The 17,461-nt window shown below is 35.2% G+C and overlaps 2 protein-coding genes across 2 annotated transcripts; both read left to right on the plus strand.

Moving 5' to 3' along the window:
- The first annotated feature begins 2,207 nt into the window (after positions 1-2,207).
- LOC114761719 (zinc finger CCCH domain-containing protein 23-like) lies at positions 2,208-3,675 on the plus strand. The gene has a single exon (XM_028951147.1). The coding sequence runs from the start codon at positions 2,257-2,259 to the stop codon at positions 3,334-3,336; it is 1,080 nt and encodes a 359-aa protein (XP_028806980.1). The 5' UTR covers positions 2,208-2,256; the 3' UTR covers positions 3,337-3,675.
- Positions 3,676-11,889: 8,214 nt separating this feature from the next.
- LOC114761717 (transcription factor RAX2-like) lies at positions 11,890-13,438 on the plus strand. Its single transcript, XM_028951145.1, has 3 exons — positions 11,890-12,081; positions 12,573-12,702; positions 12,796-13,438. Exons 1-3 carry the CDS (start codon positions 11,946-11,948, stop codon positions 13,436-13,438), a joined length of 909 nt encoding a protein of 302 aa, XP_028806978.1. The 5' UTR covers positions 11,890-11,945.
- Positions 13,439-17,461: the final 4,023 nt, after the last annotated feature.

Consider the following 17,461-nt stretch of genomic DNA (forward strand, 5'->3'; position numbering starts at 1 on the left):
TATATTTTTGCTATTCATAGGTATTTTTTATTAGAGTCAATCTTATTTAAGATACTGTTAAACACTAAATTTAAATATCTCTTTTAATAAGAATTTGAATTTTGATTGGTCGCATTGTAAGCTCTCAATTACAAGCTCTTGATTGCAAGTGCCTGAAGCCCAGACAAAAGGGAACCAAAAACTTGAAATTTGGCCCAAAAACATCTTCATGCGTAATTGGGATTCCTTTCTGAGCACTCGATGCTAAAACTTGTTAGAAATCAGAGGCCTTTGAGAAGAAATAATTTATAAAACTTTTGAAGATTACGCACACTTTTTTAACAATCAGATGTATCTAAAATATGTCAATAAAAAAATTGGAAGAATGAAAAAAATCATGGAGTACAATGGACTGTGTAAACTGTAAGTAAATATTTCAATAATGCAGAAATAAAACTACAAGGACCCCAAAAATTTGCATTGTGCATTAAATTCTTTTTAATTTATATATCATTAAATATGGTATTTATACACTACTTAGGCCATGACATGAGGTGCATTGTTGACATCTTATTAGCATGGTAGCTTGCTATAATAAATATCGTTAAAATTTATTACAATTTTTCCAAAGATACAATTTAAATTATTTAATACACAGTTAAACACACATATTTTTGTCTTCCGAAAGAACGCACGAACACATATTTTGATACTTGAAAGAAAACAGAGAGAGTTCTAGTCAGTTTACCCGATGTTGAAAATGATGATGAATTTAATTTGCTCACTATTTAATTTTTAATGCAATTTCGGGCTTAAATATTCTTCTATGGGGAAAAAAACTTGAAAACACGATAGGGGTGGAGAAATAATAACATACCACCCAATCGAGTATCGTCCCCGAACATAATAATGAAGGGTTGCGCTCGAGGCTTATAGCGCTATCAAATAAAATTAAAGCAGAACAATCATATGTTTTGGTCGGAAAATAAATCATAGAGCATTATAACTGCAGAAAACTTAATTAAAAAGAAGAAAAAGAACATTACATTGAGAAATGGGCCTGTATGTTATATGGCCCATGTCTGCTTAATGCATCTCCATGCCTTCGGACGTTCTATTGAGTCCAAAAATAAAAAGCCTTCGGTCGTTCTTACAGACCCAAAATAGGAGGATGCCTACTTCTAGCGGAAAGGGGGAGGGGGGGGGCCGGGGGGGGAAAGAGGGCTGAGGAAGTACCATACAAACCCATATATAAAATTGTTTATAAAGCAACGAGAATTCCTGAAGCTCATAGTTTTAATTTTAAACTTAAAACAGAGGATCCCGACATTCTAATGGAAAACAGGGGAAATGCTGCAAAAGTTCCAGTGTTAGTTACAACTAATTTTGATATTTAGGTTTATGCAGAGGGTTATTTCCACAAAACAAATACTTTTTCAGTATTTAATATAAAATTTATTTAACTAATTTAATTAAATTAAAAAAATTAAGTAAGTTAGTTAATTATAAGAAATATTACACATTTTTTTAAAACATCATGATTATCTTCCTTAATATTCTTCCTCTCTCTTTTACTTGATTACGGTTGAGGGAGTATCTATATGAATAATTTTAAAAAAAATGATAAATATGAGAAATAGTTTTATATTTAAAATCAAAATTAACTTAATAATTAAGTCTTATATTAAAAATCAGATTAGTAATAAATTGAACTAGTTTATTACTCATCACAGTAATAAGTGTGATGATATTTATCGTTATAATAAAATCTAAACCATTCAAAATTAATTTTAATAATTTTTAAATAAATTTTTTTAAAAAAACTTACAGTAAAAATATTGTATTTATTTTAAAATATATACTTATTAAAAAATATTTTTTTAAAAACAAAATATTAAATATTAAACACCAACCATTCATATTAAATTTGAATGGTTGTGATTTAATGAATATCATGACACTCATCTCCGCATTAAAACCGATTCCGTTAACAAACTTATCTCAAAAAAATTAAATTTTATTATATGGATTAAAAATTAATATATATTTTTATTTTGCCAGCCAATTTAATATTTACCAGCCCCATCCAATTCTAGGAGAATAAGCTTGGCATGGGGCGGGTGGATTTAGATATTTTTAAACCATAGTTGGACTTAACCTCGGTTAAACAAACCCACCTCACGTCTTCTCCACCCCGCTGCAGTTTATATTTCCGACACCTACCTACTGCAATCTCTCATCTAAGGACTCACCACTCTGAGTATTGTTCCTCTAAAAATGGTGATCGGAGAACTAGCTTGCTTGGCCCCGAACTTCCAGAGTTCTCAGTTGAACTTGCCGGATAATTTAACCATCGCATTGCCCGTTGATGGTTTAGCCATCAACTTAAATGGCAATGCCGGTGATTGTGACTATCCACCTTCCATCGATTCCTCCACCGCTCTCCACCCTTTTCTTTCCAGTGATCTGACTCCCATTGATCTGGATTCGCTCTGCGAAGAATTCGACTCTTCTTTTGATGCTTTTTCCAGTGATCATTTCCGCATCTTCGAGTTTAAGATCCGCAAATGCGCGCGTTCCCGGTCACATGACTGGACGGAGTGTCCGTACGCCCATCCCGGCGAAAAGGCTCGCCGGAGAGACCCTCGGAAATATCACTATTCCGGCACCTCATGCCCCGAGTTTCGCAGAGGTAACTGCAAGAAAGGTGACTCGTGCGAGTTTGCTCACGGAGTGTTTGAATGCTGGCTTCACCCCTCTCGTTACAGAACCCAGTTCTGCAAGGACGGAACAAACTGTCGCCGCCGAGTGTGCTTCTTCGCTCACACTCCGGAACAATTGCGGTTCCTTGCTAGTGGCTCAGGCGAATCATCGGAGGGCTCGCCGATTTGTCACGCTTCCTTCGTTTCATCGCCTACATCAGTTCTCCAGCCTTCGCCGATCTCTTCATTGGCCGAGTCTCCGCCCACATCGCCCGGAAATCCCCGACACGGCTGGAGTGAAGTAAGCGCCTCAATGTGTGATGTACAGGGTGATAAGTCGCCTTCAACTCGTGCTCCTCATGTGCGCGGTGCGTTCGGTTCGCCTTATGGGCATGGTATCCATATGGGTGTGGTGTTTGGTTCACCCCGCGGTTCGAACCTCCGACCCGGGTTTTTTAGCCTTCCTTCGACTCCGAATCGTACGGTAACGAAATCTGGGCTTGATACTCTGGACGTGTGGGATAAAAGCCGCCAAGAAGAACCTGCCATGGAAAGGGTCGAGTCGGGAAGAGAACTGAGAGCCAAAATGTACGCTAAGCTCTGTAAGGAGAATTCATTTGGGCGAAGCGACACACAGCTTTCGGGAATGTTCTGACATGAAGAGATCTGTATTGATTATCTTAAAATTCTGTGTATAGTTGGGAAGGAAGTCAAGAAGAGGCTTTTTCCCCCTGTTTCGTGGTTTTTATTTCGGGGAAAAAAAAACATTAAGCTTCAACAATCTCTGTACGATTGATTTCTTCGGGCTGCCAAATATGTGGGAAGCATGTTACCGTGTATCTTTTGTGTGTTCATATCTTCATGTCGGTGAAGAAATGTATTCTCTTGCAGGCGAATACTTTTTTCTTAGAAGTATGTCGGTGATGGGGAATATAGATGTCCCAGGAGAAAATCTTTTGTATAAAATGTTGTTGGATTGATTGTTTGGATTCATGATACCATGAGACGTGTGGGAAGATTGGATCTCCTCATGACAAATTAAGACAAATCGTTTTCTGCTGAAGAAAAAAAGCCGGTGTTTGTCTTTGAGCTCAGATTCTGATACACTTTTAACTCGCTCTTCTTGGGTCCAATTTTATATGCTGGTTATCCATGCCCTTCTGTTGAGGCTTTCTTTCCTCATCTACGTGTTAGTTTATTGGGTCCCTCTTCTTCGGCTATAATATTGGTCAGTGACTCGGTGCTAGTAAACTTATCAGAACTCAAAAGTTTTATATGCTGCGATCATACGGGAAATGAAGGAAGAACGTGAAACTGGGCATCTAATTAAATAACATACGGCAATCACATTATCACCTTCTAGGTGAGGTAATTCAATGGCCATATGGCGGTGTTTTCAATAGAAGGAATGGCATTAACTACAATTGGCGGATCAAAAAAAAAAAGTATTGATAAGCCAAACGTTCCTTGGTTATTAAGAAAGGATAAGGATTATGGTGGTGATAATGAAGAGGTAATAGAATTTTTTTTTTTGGGGTCAGAAGGAGGTAACAGAATATTAATGCCAGCTCTCTACCCAAAGAGAAGAACATTAGTATATAAAATCGTGAAGCGATGATCGAGTTTATCTGAAAGGAGATCTGATCAGATGGGCAGTGCAAGCGTGGATAGTGAAGCTGACACAGCAACCCTTATCCACCCCATAAAATATCTTCAAACTTATCCACTTTATGCCACTTGGTCCTCAGAGATCCTTTAATATAATTCGAGGTTCGATAAAATCCATGTAGGAGACAATATGTGGTCAAGGATGAAAAGCTGCTTCAGGAGGGGGGCCCTTCAAGTAAAGCAAGGTCCCACTTTTTTTTTTTTTTGGACTCAAAGGTCCCACTTTGATGAGCAGTGAAGCGTAAGGCAGACGACAAATGAATATGGCGATAAAGAAAAGGGTCGGGTCCAAGGAATGAATGAAGCAAGAGACAAAGTCGGACGGTGGATTCTCAATTCAGTCATAGTCCGACCACGTTTTCATGACTAGGAAATTTTACTGGACCTGGCAGATTCTCCAGTGCCGTGCTGCTCCCAAGATTTGCCATTCTTATTATATTTCCATCTCAATCCCAAATCCTATCGTTATCCTAATCCCCCTCTTGAGAAAATCAAAATATGCTTTCATCATTAAGCAACTGTCTCATTATGGATTGTTTGGTGGCGAGTTTTTTTTTTTGATACACAAATTTTAGGAAAGGGGTCGGGCTCACCCACGATCCAAGAGTTAGATTTCCACGACTTTACGAACTAGGCAGGAGAGTACACATGCCTCCACCTCTCCCTGGTTAAAGAGCATTAACCACATGGGAATTAGCCCTAGAAGAGGTCGCTTCCATTTAGCTGTGGTGATACCTCCTCCAGCGCTGTGACTGGAGCCACAACAAAGTGACACTCTCTAGGATCGAATCCTCTTCCTTTGGTGAGAGTGTCTAACCCTTTCACCAGCTGAACCCACGGACGAAGGGTGTTTGGTGGCGAGTTACTAGTAACCCAGCATCCACATTCAATAAATTAATCATATTTTTTATAACAATAATTTATTAGTTTAATTTCATTTTGGTGTTACCTTTTGGACGCTCGTACTCGAATTTGAGACATCACCATGTGTTTTGTGATTGTCATTGGCGTGTTGTGACTTTTGTGGCGGCTGGTGCATGAACATGATATGATGCCTAGAGTTTTTTATTTTTTTTTTTTATGGCTGAAAATTAGGCATGGGGTTAAATTAAAGTAGAAAGAAAGACAGACAAGAACTTTGTGATTTAGCAGTAGTATGAAGACTCCCTTATAGGTAAAACTGTTAATACTTATCTCACTAAACAAAAAGTAGAGGAAAAAAGAAAGTATGTTCATAGAATGAGGCAGATATCCTCTTAAATGGATTAAAATTTAATTTTGTCGATTGCTTTATCTCAGTGATTAAAATTTATTTCTCTTGCCTTCGGAAGGTGAGACATCTAGGTTGAGATTTTAATTAAAATTTTTCCTATATGGACGATGGGACCGCCCTTTGAACAATTTTATTTGAGGCGAGTTCGTTTGTGTCATTTGTGTGGTTTCATTTGAAGTGTTCCGCTCCACGATTCACACGCGCACATTTTTTTTTTTACCATAACTTGTCATTGTCATTAATTTTAGTTAAAAGTAAAATATGATTTTGATCAAAGCATGTAAGAACAACTTTTGTCTTAAACCAACCAAAGTTTGTTCATTTGATGGTTTCATATTAAAACTCTTTTAACAAAATCTTTAATTTTAATTCTTATGGATTATTGAGTACGGGATATTTGCATTCTTGTCAAAACAATTTTTATTATTCAGATTTTTCCGATCAAGAAAAGAGTCAATTCCAATATGAATTAGATTAATTTGAGCTTCTTATATGCAAAGATCCAAATTTTCATAACAACTGTGTCAGAAATTTGTGGGAATTAAAAATATATTTTTTATTCTTTGGTTGACAGACGACCCGTCCAATTAATTACAAAATTTACTTCATTAGGAACCCAAAAAAACTCTTAACTATAATTGAATTATTCACTGAAGTGATAACTTCAGTCAAAATATCGCATCTCTACTATGAAGATGGGCAATTTTTAAACAAACAATAAAAAGGGATTTTTCCACCATATTCAATTGGTAATAGCTTTGTCACTATCAAGTATCAATAACAGATGTCGAATGCACGTACTTTTTAGCTCATGTGAATTTTTCATAAATTTTTATCTTGTGTGAGGCAAAAAAATTAAAATATTCAGGGAACAGTGGCTCCCTAAATCCCCCTGTCTCTGCTTCTGCCTCGTGCGGCAATATTTCATGAACACGTCTTAATATTTACAATCACTAAATTGACAAATTTAATGTATATTGACTGAATATAAAAATTTCTTGAATCTCAATTTTGGAATGGACTGGATGATGATCGAAAAGCATTTGATTAAAAATTTAAATTACAAGTTATGAGGACATAATTAAGTTATGCTATACAATAACAAATTGTACCGTAACTCTTCAGGATATTAAATATTTTTAGTTATTTAAATTATGTTGATTTATGAATTAATATATGATTGTAACTTTTAATTAAAAAGGTATTACTTCAAAAGACATATTTTCAAGGTATCATTTCAGGGTCTATGTAAACCCCTTTCATCATTACTTCATGTGCACATAACACAAATATACAAACATATTAAAATTAAATTCATTCTCTTTATCTTTGAGTATACACAGAGACACATATAAATGATCACTTTGCAAAGGCTATTATTGTTTTGGTTTGAATATTAAAAGTACAACCCATGTTTAAGGATTTTTATTGTATCTTAAAAGAAATTCGTCCGTCAACTCAACTTGTATTCTATAATGAAAAGTACTATACACGCCTTTAAGACATCGTGTATTATTTTTTTCTTCACTTCTTTTTGTATTTTTCAAAGAACCATTCCCGCAAATATCGTGGTCTTTTTTTCCCCCTCAAAAAATCAAAATCCAACAATTGCGTATTGTCTCAATGCATGTAAGCAACTATCTGCAAGAGAGGTCGGGATGAGTGACTTGTTGACTCTGAAAGGGAGGGAAACAAGAAGTAAAACACTGCACGGGGACTAACTGTGTAATTGCCAGTATTTTAGTACTAACTCTGGTTCTATATTTATGATGTTGTTTGACTTTTATTTTGATCATAAATATAAGATCTCAATTCACTTTATTTCTAATATTTATATATATATTTTTCCTAAGATAGTCCTTCTAATAATGGTAATTCTAGCCTATACACTTGATTAGCAAAGATATTTCAGGAAAGACAACACCTATTTATGATAAATAACTAACTTAACTTGTTTTCTTAATCTCCTCAAATCAGTCAATTAGCTTTTATAATTAGGACCAGAGGTAGTATTATTGCGAATCATAGAGAATGTTATGCTATCAGAAAGGATGAATCCTTTATTATTGAATTTTCTTAAAATGTACTACTTCTTGTCTTAATTATAAAAGCTAGTTGACTTTGAAGAGATTAAGAAAAGAAGTTAAGTTAGTTATTTGTAATAAATATGTGTTGTCTTTTTTAAAATATCCTTACTAATCAAGTGTATTGGTTAAAGCTACCATTATTAAAAAGACTATTTTAGGGGGAAAAAAAAGTATAAATATGAGAGATAAAGTAGATTGGGTCTTATATTTAAAATCAAAATAAAAGTTAAACAAAATTTTATATTAAGAATCGGAGTATTTATTTTTCGTTTATCATCACCCCGTTTTCTTCCTTGTTGATTATTGACTCGCGTTTTTCCCCCTTTCCCCACAAAGCCATTAACCACGATGAGTGGGCGCATCGTATTTGTAAGCTGTAGCTAGAAGGCACCAAACGGGTAGAAAGCCAAACGGAACCTGTGGTACGAAGGGTGCACGGGTTATCAGACTTTTTGCAATAATAAAATGTGTTTAAAAAACACAGAGTTTGTTAGTTTCTTATGCATTATCTGTTAATTTAAATATGCTTGTGTCCTCAATAATGCATTGGCTTAATATATACGAAAAAGATTAAGTTTTTTTACTTTATCACTCTATTTTAAAAAGGATTAAGCGCATCTAATATCTAAAAATATTTTATTATGTGCATTTAGTGTCATAAAATTATTTATGATATAATTTCATTCTTAAAGTTTTTAATTGGCAGTGTCGTCTAAAGCTAACTTTTCAATTGGCTTGAGGATTAAGTTGTTGAGTATGGAAAACAATCAATGATTTTAAAAGTAATTTTACAGTATACGAAATAAATATGTGAAGGAGTTTATTTAGATTTATAAAAAAAAAACTTTTTAAAAAATACTTATGGGAGTATCCAAACATCTGTTAATCTTAAAGCGGCATATGACAAGATACATGGCCCAATTCCAGAATTAAGAATGATCGTAACTTTGTTGTCTGTTTCATTCTTGTGGTGGATATATAATTTTAAGCTTATTCAATCACCTTTAAGAAGAACAACAATTGAATGAACACATTATAAGATTTACTAATTGAACTTTAGCATTCGAATTTTGAAGAGATATGTACACAAAAGACACCAAATATGCTAGGGTAACAAATTGAGAAGAAGAAATGGGTGTGAAGATTTTTGGAGGCTTCCCTCCCTTGCGTTATCTCATCAGATGAGATAAATGTGTTTTGCACAATAGATTTATTGGATGGCCTTGATTCTACCATGTTACCGTCCGCATTTTGTGAAAATAGTAATTCTTTTGGTTTTTTATATAAAAGTTAGTTGACTAATTTGAGTAGATTAAGATAATTTATTAAGTTAGTTATTTGTATTAAATATGTGCTGTCTTTCCTAAAATATCTCTGCTAATTATGTATATTAGTCAGAACTATTATCTGATGTAATATTTAACATATACAACTACAAAAATTACTTTTAAAAAAATAAAACACAAGACAAAATGTATTGGGTCTTATATTTAGGATCAAACTGAATGTTAAGTTAGTTCTAATATTAAGAATCGGAAGTAGTACCACATTAGTGTAAGAATTAAGAAATATGCTTAACACTTTTATATAAAATACTATTTCCGATTTAAATATAAGATTTTGTTTATAATGTATATACCGATTTTGATTTATCCACTCCAAACTGAATGATCATAATGCTTTGGGGTGAACGAGGGGAAATTCAGTACAAGACATTTTGGGGGGGGGGGGGAGAGGCCCACAGAGGCGGGTCTGGACCGTCCTCTTTACCGATCAAAGCAAGTCGGGCCAACCCAAATACGCGCGCGCGCACACATGTATGTTTATACATTTATGCATGCATAAAACAATACTGCGGTCGTCTATTGACCCCGGCGCCCCCGCTCTGTATACGGACGAATAGGTTTTCTTTAAAATAAAAAAGAAAAAAGAAAAAAAGAAAACTGAGAGCATAGACTACAAAATGGAATTCTAAAACTGAAACGTGATGTTTGAATAACCTTGACGACATCATGAAGTCCGTTGAATCAAATTTCTTAATCTGAACAATTTCTTAATCAATTCTTTCTGGCCATTTTGTGCCTCTTGCAGCCCAGCATGGTGATGCATGTACGTCAGTTATGGCTTCTCACGGGATGGGAGGTGGTTCACAACAGCTCTGCTAACAATTAAGCACAGGGAAACTCCTTCGCCAAATTCCCTATCCATTTTATTGTTTGGTTTGAATAGTATCGATTGTCATACTCATTTAAAAGACGTCCTCTTATTTGGCGCCACTTCAAACACGTACGTCAAGTTATACATGCACAGATTTGTCGAGTTCGTTGAGAGCTATGGGGGCATCACTTCCGCTGTACGCTTCCGTCTTTATTAGGGGCTAACTGTGAGCTAAATGGAGAGTGAATTATTAAGTTTAAGAACCTCAAGGATCTGAATAAAACATGGTCAAATGTCAAAAAGGTCAGAATATATATATTCCTCCGGTCCTAATATAGACCAATTGACTAATTGAGGAGATTAAGGAAGAAACCCATTATCTATTTAACAATTGTTGTCATCTAAAATATCCCTAATGTGTGTTAGCTAGAACTATCATTATTAGAAGGACTATCTTGAAAAAAAAATGATTAAATATGAGAGACAAAATGGATTGGGGTCTTATAATTAGGACCAAACTAAAAGTCAAATTAGTTAGGTCTTATATTAAGGACGGAGGAGTAGTATTATATTTGCTGTCTGTCTTTTGTTGTTGAGAAGAAAAAGAACAAGAAGGCAGATAACCTGAAGTCAAAAGGTGGCCAAGAAAAATAACCTGGAGAGCTAGAATTAAAGCCGGTCATTGACATTTCCAGCCACCCTGCTCTTCCCAGTTGCCATTAAAGATACATCCCCCTGCGAACAAATTATCCGAGGCTTTGGAAATTAACCCGGAAAAGTTCAAGGTTTCACGGGATAAACATAGAGCTTTAGCACGGCACCATCATTTAGGGCCTTTGAAATTTTCACCCTCGCTGTAATTTTCCAAGTTTCTAACAACCACTTCAATTTCACTCACACAAGTCGCCATCCACTGTACTTAATTAAATGGCCACGACGTTAGATTTATGTCTTTTTTCTTTCTTTCTTTTGGACTTATTGGGTTAAATTAATGTGTCTTGAATGTTCCGCCTCTGACCGTCTTTTAAAATGTGTGAGCAGAAGTTTCCTTCGCACACCGATAAAACAATTTAATTATTAGGACAGTTATTACTACTTATTGTTGCTATTAGATAAACAATAGATTAGACGACAAAAACACAAGTTCAATTGTCTTCTTCGACCTAATTATTAGTACATTTTTTTAATTTTAAATGCAGGGTCCGCAAACATTAATTTTGAATACTGATAAAATCAATTCCTATATTGTATGATGTGTTTTTATAAAAGAAAATCAATAACTTCTGAATAGTAGTGATCAAATTTGATAAATATAAGTTGCCTCAAGTTACATATTTTGTTCTTATTAGTTTTTAAAATATAAAGTCTATTTTATTAATAATTATAATGTGTCCTGTTAGTATGTTCTATCACACTTGTGGGATTGTATAAACCAATATTTAAAAGGCAATTGCAGTACACACAACAGCAATTAAGATATAGCTGTATTGTTAGTATGCATTTATTTATTGAAAAGCAAACTTTGCATTTTTGTCACTACAAAACTAACTTTACAAAAAAGAAGAAGAAGCAATCATCAGGGGAAAAAACAATTATTAATACCAATTAATATCATATTATTAGTATAATTAAAATGAAAGCGTGGCGCAGTACAAGAGGACGACTTAATTTAAGACAGAATTAAATAAAAAATATCTACAATTTTTTTAGATGAAAAAGAATACTTTTATTGACTTGACTCAAATAAAGTATTTTTGAAAGACTTGTTATTAAATTTTAAATGGCAAAATAAAGAGTAGCAAACATCAAATTGTGCTTTATTTATTTATTTAGTTACTAGAGACGTTAAAAAACGTACAAAAGCTGGATCTTAAAACAAGATGAGAGCGAAACAAAAGAGGAGTGTGCCACAGAAAGTCAAGCCGTAGGTAAGGGGGATCCAACCTTATAACCCCACTCTCACCAGACGCCCCCGTTGGTGAAAGAAAGTCACTCGAGCGTTGTGTTTTATAAGTACTGGTCCCTGCTTCACTTCCAAATCTCCTTCCTATCTCTCTTGCTCTGCTTCTAAAAGAGGCCATGGGAAGAGCTCCTTGCTGTGACAAAGCCAATGTTAAGAGAGGCCCTTGGTCACCCGAAGAAGACGCTACTCTCAGGACTTATGTCCAAACTCATGGCACTGGTGGTAATTGGATTGCATTGCCCCGTAAAGCAGGTCTCTCTCTTTTCTATTTCCTTATCCACTACTATAATTTTTCATCTCACCTTTTCCATATCTGTTGTTCGAATTTGTTTGCGTTTCTTCTTTGACGGTACTCATGAGTCTGTGAGGTTGAGAATTCCATTTACAGAGCAGGGTTTCTGTTCTATTGTTTCTTGCTTCAATTTGAAATAACCCTGCACAACAGATGGTGTTGTTTTGCGTAGCAGGACAACCATTTGCTCAGATTCCTAGGCCTCCGCCAGAAAACCTCGTTTTCGGCATATATGCCTTCTGTCTCTCTGCTTTTTTTGTTTTGGTTTTTTTTTAAATAGTTTTTCGGCGTATCTGTAGTTTCAGGCGGAGGATGGGAGTTCTCCTCTGCAGCAACTTTTTCCAGAAGCAGTCATATTTTTCTGTTCTGATGTTCACAAAAAAACTAGACTGATGTATTTATTTATTTATTCTCAAACGTTTGCCTCAAGTGACCTCGTATTACATCACAGGCCTTCGGAGGTGTGGCAAGAGCTGCCGTCTGCGGTGGCTCAATTATCTCAGGCCAGACATCAAACATGGAGGCTTTACTGAAGAAGAAGACAACATCATTTGTACCCTTTACGGGCAAATGGGAAGCAGGTACATATTTCCATATCATCAATACATATTTCCCCTTTTACTAAAAAGTCTTTCTTAATTAACTTAGTATCGTGAATTTTTGTTATTCTTCAGATGGTCTGCCATAGCCTCTCAGCTTCCTGGCAGAACAGACAATGACGTGAAAAACTACTGGAACACCAAGTTAAAGAAGAAGCTAATGACAGGAAAAGTGAACCTCAAAACAGTGACCGACACTCACACTACTACTCTTCCTCCCACCCCATTACTACTGACTCATAATGTTCAAATCCAAAACCAAAATTGCGATTTTCCTACTGCTTCGCAAAACCTCACTTCATCATCTTCCTCAACTCTGCCTATCCTGACGGACGCTAATTCTGGGTTTCACATTAACACTTATCACGGCATGATCACTTTTGACCCAACTCAGTTATACAGTCCAGGGTTCACTGATGTCTCAGAAATCAACGCAAGCTCAAGCATGATGTCCTTGTCTCAGGAAGGTTCAAGCATTTCGGATTCATCTTTAATTGCAACAACGGAGAACAAATGTCTATCGCTGCCGGATCATGCTGGCGGCGGCGACGAAGCAACCCAATTGCTAATGAACTTGGGGTTTGGATTTCCCTCTGACTTCGTCAATAGTGGCTTTTACACCTCCCAAGAGAAAGTTGGTGAATTCGCTTCAAGTTTCTATCCTCACGAGTTGGTTGATTTTGGCTATGCTGACATGAAGCCGCTGGGACGAAATTGAAGGGTGTTATTGATTAATTAGCATTAACCACAGTTTCAAAAAGGAGGATTAATTAACACCCGACTCAGAAGGGGGGGAGAGAGGAGAAGCTGACATCTTTACAATTACTTAGTTCCTGTGTGTGATTTATAATTTACTAGCAGTTCTCGTGTGTTCATAGACATGGACATATAATGTAGCTAGGCAGGTCAAAGTTTGATTGGAACATATAAGAAAGATCAAAGATTATTTAGTAAACACTCTGCCTCTCTCTGTGTTAAGGTTCATGCATGTTTTGGACAATGTCAATGTGGGGTCCACTAGACGAGGTTAATTACTCTTTGTTTTTTGGGTTCGAAAGAGTGGGATGACATAAGCAGGTTGGCCAGTTCCTTGCTGGTCAGTGGTCACGAAAGTTGCATGGAGCTATATATGAGGCCAATTCAAATCTCATAATTCAATATTATGTCCCTCTCACACCCCCAAAAAAAAAAAAAAAAAGAAGAAGGAAGATTCTCTCTCCTCGCTTCCCTCGTGATGCATTTTCAGCCCTCATAATAATTTTAATTATCATCCTTCACAACTCTGCAGCTAGCTCGTGTGTGTGTGTGTGTACGACAGACACAGAAATTAAAAGCCCATAGTATTAAATGTAACGCAAATTCAAATATATTCAAAGACATGGATGTATCTTTAATTTCCCTCTCGTACTCGTACATGAGCGTAAACAAGCTCAGAAGGCAGACGAACACAAGAGAGGTCGGCATCCTTTTCCATCACAAACTCTTTATTTTATTGTTCACACCTCAGCTTATTCAGTACGAAACCTTTGTCTATCTAACAATCTCTAACCAAAGGGAGTTTAATTAAACTTTTGCTTATGGTCAAAGTCTTCGAAAGCACATAATTATAATTGTCACCCCACACTTTAAAATATGCCATATTTGCTTCGAGTCAAGGCCACAGAATATGACTTTTAACCATATGTGTTTGGGGGAATCTTAGGTCTCTGGCCAAAAGAAAATTAATTTACTCATTTGCTATTCGTGCATGTGCCAACCATGCCATATATATTTGACTTCACTGGCTAGTGACACTGCTTTCAATTAATCGCAGCCCACTTGATTAAATAAGAGTGCTTTTGTATTTATATAAATCGATGACATACAAATCCGATCCAAAGCGCTAAATCAGGATGATTATTAAATGGATAGCTAGCTTAGTTATGGGGGTTTTGCGGTATAAATTAAAAAAAAAAAAAAAAAGAGAGGAGAGGAAAGGCCTCTCTAAAGTTGGCCAGACACTTTGTTTCTTCTAATGTCTGTACCTAGGAATTTAAGGGACCTGGTCGCATAATGTCAGCCATTTGCTTCTCCATGGCGTTATTTGTGTGGATGAATATTCCTGTGCCCAGAGCAACTTTCAGAAGAGAGACATATATATTGTCATAATAACACAGGATTTACCCCATATTCCTTTTTTCTCTAAACAGGCATTCCTTCAACATGTGGGCTGTCAGAAATACTAAAATAACCTTATCTTTTTAGTTAACAAGGGAAATAAATATCATTTTCGACTGCGAGTCCAGATATATATACACTAAATTAAATTATATCATCATCGTTATCCCTTTTTTTAATGCACAAAAATACGATAAATAGAACGGAACATATTTTTCCTGTGCTCTCCGGTTTTATTTTTTTAATTGGAACGGTAGATAGGGTCATCGCATTCTGTTTTCTTTCTCTTCAACTCCAATAGCTACATGAATGCACAGAAGTTGACGGGCGGAGAGACACGTTTCGCAGAACGTGTTACCAGCAGACGAAACAATTTGTCTATATCCACGTTTAATAAACGTTAATCATTTAATTTGCTTTAATTTGATAACTACATTATATTGTTGTCCAGGGGAAAAAGGTTTAACTACAAACATGTTGTTATTATAATATAAGACGAAATAATTTGTCCAGATCTGGATGGAATACCTGGTTGTTGTTCTTATAATATACGTAGGACAGTTTACAAGTTTAATCCGCAACTTAAGATAAGTTTTTAAATTGAAACACATGAAATGAGAATTTTGTCGTCTGTTTCTTTTTCACACACACACACAAGATATAAATATATATATTTATTTATATGAAGTTAAAAGCCTTCTGAGTTTCAAGGATCCGACCCTGATTCGTTTACTTGATTTGTTTTCTCTTTTTAAAAAATATTTTTTTGAAAAAAACTAAGAACAACTAGAAAACAGACACACTTGCGATTTCTTCACTTCAATAAGGTGGAAATTGGAAATTCAACTTTCGAGTTAAGTAAAGCAAATTGATGAATCCGTATATATGAGGAATCTTCTGACTGGCGAAATAGAGTGAGGAGAGAAGGATGATAACATTAAAAAAAATAAAATAAATGTGAAGTGTCATATATATGTTCTTGAGTAAAAAGTAGGCTAAAGTATTTTCTTGGTCTTTTAACTTTACATAAAGTTTTATTTTGATCCCTTAATTTAAAAAAATAAACTTTTAGTCCTCTAACCTTAGAATCATTAACAAAAGAACGATGATATTGAGCTCTTGAATATTGATAAAATATTACTATAATATGAAGTTTAATTTTTTAAAACAACCATAATTGTTACAAAAAATTATTATTTAAGAATAATAATTTTAGGGTTAAAGGACTAAAAGTATACTTTTTAAAGTTAAGGAACCAAACTGAAACCTTACATAAAGTTAAATTACTAAAAGTATACTTTAACCTAAAAAGTAATAAAAAATAATTGTTGAGTAAAAATACAAATATTTCTTAACAAGTATACTTATCAAGTGGTATATTCTATTATTTAATTATTAACTTGTTTCGGATGCAACTGTGTCGACATCTAAGATGAAAAAAAATAAAATAAAATAAAATATGGATGATGGTGACTGAGAAGAAGCATGAAATTGCGTGAGACGGTGAAACTTATTTGAGCAGCAATAGCATCATGGGAAAAATTCCATCCAAAAATTAGGGGACAAGATGTAGTTGAATTGAATTAATGTGAAACTACAAGTCGCTTCTGTATAATTCCTAAAAAGAAATTAGAGGTCCAACTTTGACTGAAACTTGGAAAGTACATTTCCGAATCAAATTACTATATGAAAAAGTATTAATGACTCCACAACCTTGACCTTAAATACAAAATAGAAGCACATGTAACTTTCACTTACTAGTGGGGTTGGATGTAATATAAGGGATTAGTTCTTCACAATGTAGTAAATCAAAATTTAAATTCCTACAGGGCGAAATCTATATTTAGTGACTGTTAGTATTTCGAATATGATTGCTTCTGATAGAAGGATGTTTAGCTAAAAAAGGAGGAAAAAAAAAAGTACATGTAACTTAAATAGTTTATGACTCTCCAAAGACAGGAAATACCTTTCATCCAAGCTAGGCTTTGATCCTTGCTCTTCCTTTTCTAGTTGAATGAGATAATACTGAGAACGATGGAATAGTTAGTTGATGAGCATGATGCATGCTTGCATATTTGAGGTTCAGCTTTACATTTGCAAAGTCTTGAACTGCTGAGACATGACCTCTGATCAGCATGGTTTTCAGCCTTCCTTTGTTCATTCCTTTGAGTTCAAAATATCTTGTGTTGCCGCGAACATATTATCCAAATTAAGTATGAAGGTCGTCTAGTATACAGAACGTAACTGTGATAGCTGCATTTGAGTTCGCACACAAGAACAGGGTTGATCCTTTTGTTGATCAATTAGTTGTGGCTGAAGCTGATGTGGGCATCTTTGAATTGATGGATTGGGTGAAAACGACTGAGGCTCATGCCGCTATCTTAGGCTTTGTTTGGTTAGGGTTGTTGGGAGGGGAAGGGAGGAAATATGTGTGTTTGGTTGAGGGAGAAGAAATTTGTCTTTAGTGCTCCCCTCCCTCAGCTCCCCAAATTTGGAGGGGAGAGTATCTACTATTGCACCCATACATATCCAAGTTGTTAAAAATCTCACTTTTTCTCTTTTTAGCCACTAATAATATTTGATA

Source organism: Neltuma alba, unplaced genomic scaffold, assembly GCF_004799145.2.
Source record: "Neltuma alba isolate B1F8T4 unplaced genomic scaffold, ASM479914v2 tig00011131_pilon, whole genome shotgun sequence".
Lineage (NCBI taxonomy): Eukaryota > Viridiplantae > Streptophyta > Magnoliopsida > Fabales > Fabaceae > Neltuma > Neltuma alba.